We start from the raw sequence: 8997 nt of genomic DNA on the forward strand, positions 1-8997 counted from the left end.
CTGTGACTTCCAAGTTTCTTTAAATTATACAGTGGTGTTTAAAAGTTCATGAACATTTTGAATTTTCAGTATTTTTGCATACATATGTAGATCCACACAAGTAGTCAAAACTAGATAAGGAAAACCCAGTTAAACAAATGGGTCAAAAACATTTTGCTTGTTCGTTTGTTCACTTGAGAAAAATAAAAATGATATATTTGTGTATGGCAAAAGTATGTGAGCCTTTTCTGTAACTGGTGTGTCTCGTGGGCAGCAATAGTTGGAACTAAACATTTTCATTAACTGTCTTGAGTATTGACTTGGAGGAATTTCAGCCCATTCTTCCTTACAAAACAACTCGGGGATTTTTGTGGGCTTCCTTGCATGAAATGCCCACTTACAAACCTTCCACAATATTTCTATGGGATGAAAATCAGACTTTGATTTGGCCATTCCCAAATAAGTTTATTTTGCTTTATTCACTATTTGTTTGGATGACTTGTATGCTTGGGTTGTTTTGCTGCATAGCTAACTTTTTCTTCAGCCTCTATTAATGGACAGCTACTCTGACATTTTCCTGTAGAATTTGCTGGTACAATTCCAAACATAATGCTTTTCATAAGCCAAATCTTCTATTTTGGTTTCATCTATCCAAGAACACGTCAGTAATCTTTTAGCTTAGTGGTTCTCAACCTTTTCTTCACTATGAACTGCCTTTAAATATCTTTTATGACCATGTACCCCAAGATTTAATTCAAGATTCAAATCATAACATTTCTTCAATCCTATGAGGACACCCTGTGATGGCATTGCAGCCCCCCAGAAGTCTGTGGACCACAGGTTGAGAACCATTGTTCTACTTACCCATATAGACATTGCCCACTACAAACTGTAGATGGGCATCAATGTTCTTTTTTGATGGTAATGGCTTTTTCCTTGAAATCCTAACAGGTTGTTCAGTAATCCATTGATGGAGATTTTATGAACATTGACATTTGCCAATGAAAGACAGGCTTTTATTTTCTTAGACAACCTGGGTTTCTCTGAGACCACCAGAGTATTAGGCCCATTGTTCTTAGTTGGTGAGCTACTCTTGGCTAAGGTAACAATGGGGATGAATTGCTTCTATTTGTATATGATGGTAGAGTCCAAACTTTTTTAAATTTTTTTTTAAAGCCTGGTGGTTCAGAGAGACTAGTGTGGCTAATAAGGTTGTAAAGGTTCCCCCGCACATGCGTGCTAGTCATTTCCGACTCTAGGGGCCGGTGCTCATCTCTGTTTCAAAGCCGAAGAGCCAGCGCTTGTCCGAGGACGTCTCCGTGGTCATGTGGCCGGCATGACTAGACGCCAAAGGCGCACGGAACGCTGTTACCTTCCCACCGTAGTGGTCCCTATTTTTCTACTTGCATTTTTACGTGCTTTTGAACTGCTAGGTTGGCAGAAGCTGGGACGAGTAACAGGCGCTCACTCTGTTACGCGGCACTTGGGATTCGACCCGCCAAACTGCCGACCTTCTGATCGACAAGCTCAAGTAATTTGATTTGGAGATTAGACTGAATTACTTCTTTGAATTAAATCATTGAATCAAATGTTCAAATTTATCAAAAGTATCAAGTGAAAGTTTCAGAATATTTTGGAGAGCATTCAAATAATGGATTTTCTGACTTCGGAGATTTTCAATCATTTTTTGTCTATTTTCCTCAGACTTGAGGTAAAAAGGGATTGATGTAAAGGTGTGAAAGTTGAAAGTGTGAAGGTTCTTTGATATATATAAGAAAAGTTATATTATTTCTGAAAATAGGAATACTGAAGTGCATCCTGCATTTTGTATGTCAGTTTTTAGCTAGAATTTGTGTAGGTAGATTTGCTTGGAAGAAGAAAAATAATTCAGATAATTCTGTTTGTCTTCCTTATATAGTTTGCATTTTCTTCTATAGGCTTGAATCTTTTATCCTTATTTTTGTTCACTTCTCACTACATGTATTGTAGTGCCTGTTGGTCTCTGTACTGCCTATCTGGCATTCATTAGCACTTTTAGTATCCTTCATTCATATCTATTTTTTTAAAAATATAATATTTTTCTCTGTTTGCAATGTATGCCTTATCTGGTTCCAAATGAATTCTTTTCATTGCCTGACTGAGTTTGAGATGGCATCCTTGCTGTTGGACTATTTTCTGTATAATTCAGATTTTAAAAGTCTGAAAAATATGTTACTAGAAATAAAGTTGCAGCGTACAAGCGCATTTTCTTTAGAAGAATTTGCTTTGCTAATAGCTAGGCTTATGCAACTAGAAAAACAAAGCATTCTTGAGAGTGAGATTATTAAACTGTTGTAAGATTTTATTCTTTAAAACAGTTTTAGAAGAGTTTTATATATGTTGAGAGTATTCCAGCATTGTTTCAGCAATTTTTATAAGCTCTAAGTTCTTCAGGGAAATTTGGAATCTGGTGCTGGTGACTATTAAAAATTATGCTACAAAACATATTACAAACTTGTCTGATCAAAATCTGCAGGATTAATTTTTTATCCTATGCTCCTTTCTTTTAAAAAATAAAGCAGGAAAAGCATGCAGAGCATCATCTGGAATTTTTCCAACCCTTTTACTGGCAGTGGCTATAGGAGGCATCTGTATTTTCTCCTAGTAATAAAGTAATATGGTATATTTCTCTGTGTATATTTCTTCTCTTCCCTCATGCTGTGTGTGCACGATTACATGCATCCTGGAAAACACAGAGCATTTTTTTGATGCTTTTATCCCAACTTTATTATTTTTATAAATACGGCAATGAATGTGCCTAGTACTCCTTTCCCCTCCTATTTTCCCCACAACAACAATCCTGAGGTGAATTGGGCTGAGGGAAAGTGACTAGCCCGAGTCACTTAGCTTAGCTGGCTTTCATGCTTAAAGTGGGATTAGATCTCAGAGTTTCCTGGTTTCTAGCCTGCTGCCTTAACGACTAGACCAAACTGGCATACACTCCACTCTGATGACAGGAAAGGAGAGACAGAAGCTTAGAATGGAAGAGTCAGTAATATTTGAAGGTGCTAACTAGCCCATAGTACTGAGTTTTGGGGGATGGTGATGGATATTTTTGTTTATAGCCCCCAGACAAATGGACGGACAAATCTGGTCTATTTTTGTACTTAAGATACTTTCCTGGCTCTGCCTGACATACCGACTTGGGTCCCATTCCATATAGTTTTCAGAGTTACTATACTGGTAAGAGTTACAAACTCTACATTGATTTTTGCCAGAAGGCAAAATGAAGGTCACAATGGCGATCATGGGAAGCTGTGACTGTCCTAAATTAGTACCAATTGACAAGTACCCAAGTCACAATCAGCCGTAAGTCAAGGACCAGTCATAAATATTTTCTTTACTTTCATCATTTTGAACAGTCGCTGAATGAGGCATGTAAAAAAGATGTTGAGACTCTAGAAAGAGTACAGAGAAGAGCAACAAAGATGATTAGGGGACTGGAGACTAAAACATAGGGAACGGCTGCAGGAATTGGGTATGTCTAGTTTAATGAAGAGAAGGGCAAGGGGTGACATGATAGCAGTGTTCCAGTATCTCAGGGGCTGCCACAAAGAGGAGGGAGTCAAGCTATTCTCCAAAGCACCCAAAGGCAGGACAAGAAGCAAAGGATGGAAACTAGTCAAGGAGAGAAGCAACCTAGAACTAAGGAGAAACTTCCTGACAGTTAGAACAACTAACCAGTGGAACAACCTGCCTCCAGAAGTGGTGAATGCTCCAACACTGGAAGTTTTTAAGAAGAGACTGGACAGCCATTTCCTCCCTGAGCAGGGGGTTGGACTAGATAACCTCCAAGGTCCCTTCCAACAAATCATCATCATCATCATCATCATTATTATTATTATTAATTTCATATCAAGTCATTAGCCGAGGACTACCTATATCATACTGGGTTGGAAGAATGAGGCAAGATAGAGAAAGAATAGAATATTGTTTCCAGAATTCTTTTCACTTGATTGCTGTCCAATTTCTGATTTTTTTCTTTTTACAGTTTCAAGCTGATCTGGCCCAATTTTGAACATTTTGTTGTTGTTGGCTTCTCCCAAACAAAAACTTGATCCAATTCTGTTTGGTTTTTAGAAAGTTATCCTGCTGACGAAGAAAGTTCCAAGTTCCTTTATCTAATCTCTCTCCAGCATTCTGTAAAACTAGAAAGAGCAAATTAGCGAAACCGAGAGAACATGGCTTTTTGAAATCTTTCCAGCTATTTTATCAGCAATATATGAGGTGCTGTCTACATCTCCTGTGTTTCCAGGCTAGGCTGGATAAAGCCCTTTGTTGGATTGGTTTTTATGTGTTGTTTTGCTGGATGTCCCATCTTATTCATTGTATGGTGTTTATATCTTGTTCCTGGCAGGTGAGTTAAGCCATAATGTTTAAAGCATAGCTAGCAGCTCCACCTTTCCTTTATATAAACGGGATATTTTTTTTATTGAACATCCCCTGGAAGGTCATGGCTCACCAACCAAACTAACCATAGCAAAGCAGGCATACGGCTTAGGTCTGGCCTCAGAAGCACTGAGAAAGGAGCTGAGGTGCATAATGGAGATAGACAATTATCTGTAAAACAGGAAAGGATAAATCTTGGGAGTAAGAACATTGTAGGCACAAGCAGAAGTTGGATGCTACTCAGGGTGTATGCTTAGGATCAGGCATGCTTATGTAGCATACCTGCAAGTTGTTTTCAGAAGAATGGCTTTCTGTGGAACATACTTTTAAGAAATACTGTTCTGGAGGTCTATACCTGCTTTCATCCTGCTTTGTCCCCCAAAAGCCGATGTTTCTGTATTTCCCCATTATAACTTATTTTTGAATTTTGCTTATCAGATCAAATTGGTTCAAATCTTGAATAACCGTTTCAGCTCAAAATCAATAGTCATTAAATTTTACTCATATCTTGGTTGATCCAGAAACCCCCAATGCTTATTAATGCTTAGAAGGAAACAATACAACAGCAGGTTGGCTGTAACTGTCTGGATTTCTTATTTATGTTACTTTAGGAAATTTTACTTGTGATTGTTATAGTTCCCTGAAACAGTATGAGAAACATATTACATTTATTTCTAGAGCATGATTTAATTATTGTATTGGTATTTCCTGAAATGTATTGAGTTTGGGTTTCTCCTGTGAAAATACTGATGGGATTGTAAGTGGTACTGAAAATACTGATTCTGTGTCAGGGATATAGGGCTTAGATTTTATGCCTTAGAATCCCTTATAGCGCAGCATCCTTGCTTTGGCAGAGAAGCCAAAGTTTGAAAAATTCAATCATTTAGACAGCTGTGAGCATGATCAATATGGATCTACTTCTATGTTTTCCTATATTTGCGTTTTCTACATCTGTGTTTTCCTTAGGAGAAAAATGTTTCTCTAATAATAGATAATACGGAATAAACAAATATTTGAAAAACTGGGTATATAGCAATATCCTACATGAAACTCTATAGTATAGTAATGAAGAAAAGTGGTTTTGTGTCTATTAAATGATTTTATGTGTTTACTTATTTTGTTCTAATGTGCTTTTCCCTTGTTTTCTCCAGGAATGGGCATTAATCCCCAGAATCCTCGTGTTTCTGGTCCCAACCAAGCAGGCTCAATGGCAACTCTTAGCCCAATGGGAATGACACAGCCACTAACTCATAGTAATCAGTTGCCCTCTCCGAATGCTATGGGAGCCAATATACCTCCTCATGGGGTTCCTGTAGGACCTGGTTTGATGTCACATAATCCAATGATGGGCCACGGTTCCCAAGACCCACCAATGGTACCTCAAGGACGCCTGGGCTTCCCACAGGGATTTCCTCCAGTACAATCTCCTCCCCAGCAGGTGCCATTTCCACATAACGGTCCTAGTGGAGGACAAGGCAACTTCCCAGCTGGAATGAGCTTCCATGGGGAAGGACCTCTGGGGCGACCCACCAGCATGCCCCAAAGTTCAACCGATCCAGCACTTTGTAAGTCTGGAGGTCCAGGGGGGCCAGACTCTTTCACGGTTCTAGGAAACAATATGCCTTCAGTTTTTTCTGATCCAGAGCTACAAGAAGTGATTCGCCCTGGAGCCACTGGAATACCAGAATTTGACCTGTCCAGGATAATTCCATCCGAGAAGCCAAGTCAGACATTACAGTATTTCCCTCGTGGAGAAGTACCAGGCCGCAAACAGCCACAGAATGTTGGGCCTGGCTATTCTCATATGCAGGGAATGATGGGAGAACAGAATCCAAGAATGGGGCTGGCATTACCTGGTATGGGAGGCCCTGGTGGCACACCTGATATTCCTCTTGGCGCAGCATCCTCCATGCCGGGCCATAATCCTATGAGACCCCCTGCCTTCCTTCAACAAGGAATGATGGGACCTCACCACCGGATGATGTCACCAGCACAAACGGCAATGCCTGGCCAACCCACTCTAATGAGCAACCCAGTAGGCATGATTCCAGGCAAGGATCGAGCTGCTGCTGGGCTGTACAGCCATCCAGGACCTGTAGGTTCACCTGGTATGATGATGTCAATGCAGGGCATGATAGCACCTCAGCAGAACATCATGATTCCTCCACAGATGAGGCCAAGGGGCATGGCTGCTGATGTAGGAATGGGAGGATTTAGCCAAGGCCCTGGAAACCCAGGGAATTTAATGTTTTAAGCTGCTACATAAAGACTGGATGGTTCCAATCCTTGTTGAGATGAGATTCCAGGAGCACAGTTTGATCATGCAATAGGTGAAAACAGACCAGAGGATGCTTTGGAAAATCTCGAATGTATGGAATTTCCTGAAAACAAATGAATTCATTTTAACAGGTTGTTTTTTTAAAATTTATTTTTTAAAAATTATTTTTGTGTACTTGGGTATCCTGTGATGGCACCTGCTTTGAAAATCTGTAGCTGTATTTTGAGAATTGCCATTTGTCACGAGTTGCACCATTCTCTGTATGTTTACGTCCTTCGGACTGGCTTCTCCCAGGACTCACTTATCTTTGGGGATTATTTTTGTGTACTGTACTATATTGTAAAAGGGATTTTAGCAGAGACTTTAGTCTTGGGGGTGAAAGGCTGTTTACTTTTAGGTGGAAAATCCATCTTCAGAACTTTGGACTATTTTCCTTCAACTCAATCTATAGAAAAACCAAACTACAACCTCAGAGCAGAGTATTAATGAAAAGCACAAAAGGAACTGAAGTTCAGTGAGGGGGGTAAACTTTAAAAAAAAATAAGTTAAGGACATATTTTTCAGATTATGAGTGCTGTCCAGCACTTTGCCTCTCCCTCCCACCCCTTTACTGTCTCCTCCTCTGGCAGCTGCAATACATTGTATTATTTTGGGGAGCATATCTAGGAGAGCCCCTTCTTGTGCTGAGAGTGTTACCACTTTCAGGAAGAGGCTGGACTTGGACACTGTTACACTTGAAAGTAGTCTTACTGTTTCTTATTTTCTCAGCACCCCTGCCTCCTCTCCCCCCCCCCCAGTGACATTAATGTGGGAGTGGAACAGACACTAAAAGTTATCCTGACTTTTTTGTGGCTTTTTTTTTGTCCCCAGCGTAAAACGTTCTGTGTAACCTCCATTAAATTTGGTACAAAACCACTTGCCAGGGCTGTGGTGTCAGAAAAATAAAATATATTGTTTCTTACAAAAAAAAAAGAATCAGTTTCATAATATTCCGCCACAGTCTACAGCTGCCTTGTATTTTCACTTACCGTATTTACAAATTTGCCTTGTATAGTAAAGTTTTTTGTACTTCTGGAATAGTTACTAACTTGAGTAAAGATTTATTTAAAATACGTATTTCCTCTTAAACTATAGACCAGTTTACCATGCAAAGTAATAGAAACAATATTGTGGCCGCAAAAGTTTCTTGAAGAGCTATCGTGGCATGCAAAAACTTAGGAATTCATTGAAGTTTCCAGTGAATTCCTAAGCAAACAGAAGCAATTTCTAAGCTTCCCTAAGCAAACAAAATGACAAAGTAACCTCTGCTTGGTACAAATTAAATACAGTGCATGGTCTGTAATATATCCACACAGAAGGAAAAATGTATTGGAATCCCTGCAAAGAAACAAAGATTGTTTGAAAGCAAAGAGATACTTGAACTCTAAATCCTACAAAGACCTATTAAAGGAACTGGGAATGTTCAGCCTAGAGAAGAGAAAACTAAGAAGCAGCAGTAGTCTTCCAGTATTTGAAAGGCTGTTACAGGGAAGAGGTGTGGATTTATTTACCATAGTGCCCAAGGATAGGACAAGAATCCTTACAGAAACCCAAACTCACAATAAGGTGCAATTTTCTGACATAAGAGCTACTCTGCCTCCTTGAGCTGAAGGTTTTCAAGCAAAAATTGGGCAATTATTTCTGAGATGGCTTGATAATGCCTGCACTGGGTCAGCAGGGTGGATTAGAGGACCTTGAAGGACCCTTCAAATTATATGATTCTAATTAGTCTAAGAAGACATGTCAATTGGTGAACAAATACCTAAGTTGGCAAACCTCTCAGATTGTGTTATTTCAGGAAGTTTGGGCTCTAACCATTTGAAATAACTGCCTGTCAGTGTTGGCGAGGGGCAAGCCACTAAAATATAAATTGAGAGCGAACCCCACTTGCTACCAGTACTGATGTTATCTAGTTTGGGAAACGAAACATCAGTTAAGAAAACAACCAAGCCCAGAGAGCTTCAAGGAGCCCTCATTTCATCCCTCAGCTGCAAACATTCTCTATCAGAAGCTAACATCCTATAGTCAGTGGACAAATGAGACTAAAGGAGAGGTTGGTTATTTCAAAAAGACGATCCAAAATATGCCTCAAAATTAACAATGAAATATATGCTAAGTTTTTCCAATGGATATCTCTGGGAAGAGAATTTCTGAGCGACCAGACCTAGGTAAGGTAAGAGTGGGGAAAAATCTCAAAAGCAACAGCGAGATTCCTAGGTCACTACTGCTAACATTTGAAGTCAAAGGAGGTGTTACAAAGCCTGAATGAGAAG

General features: G+C 39.6%; 1 protein-coding gene across 4 annotated transcripts in view; it reads left to right on the forward strand.

Moving 5' to 3' along the window:
- Positions 1-7673, forward strand: part of BCL9 (BCL9 transcription coactivator) — a 129179-nt gene extending 121506 nt beyond the window's left edge. For all 4 annotated transcript variants that reach the window (XM_081327191.1, XM_081327190.1, XM_081327192.1 and 1 more), the window contains one exon: positions 5559-7673. In XM_081327191.1, coding sequence (XP_081183317.1) covers positions 5559-6661 — 1103 coding nt within the window. In that variant the 3' untranslated portion in view covers positions 6662-7673. The remainder of the gene's footprint in view (positions 1-5558) is intronic.
- The last annotated feature ends 1324 nt before the right edge of the window (positions 7674-8997 follow it).

Source organism: Vipera berus (genome assembly GCF_964194415.1).
Source record: "Vipera berus genome assembly, chromosome: 4".
NCBI classification, from domain to species: domain Eukaryota; kingdom Metazoa; phylum Chordata; class Lepidosauria; order Squamata; family Viperidae; genus Vipera; species Vipera berus.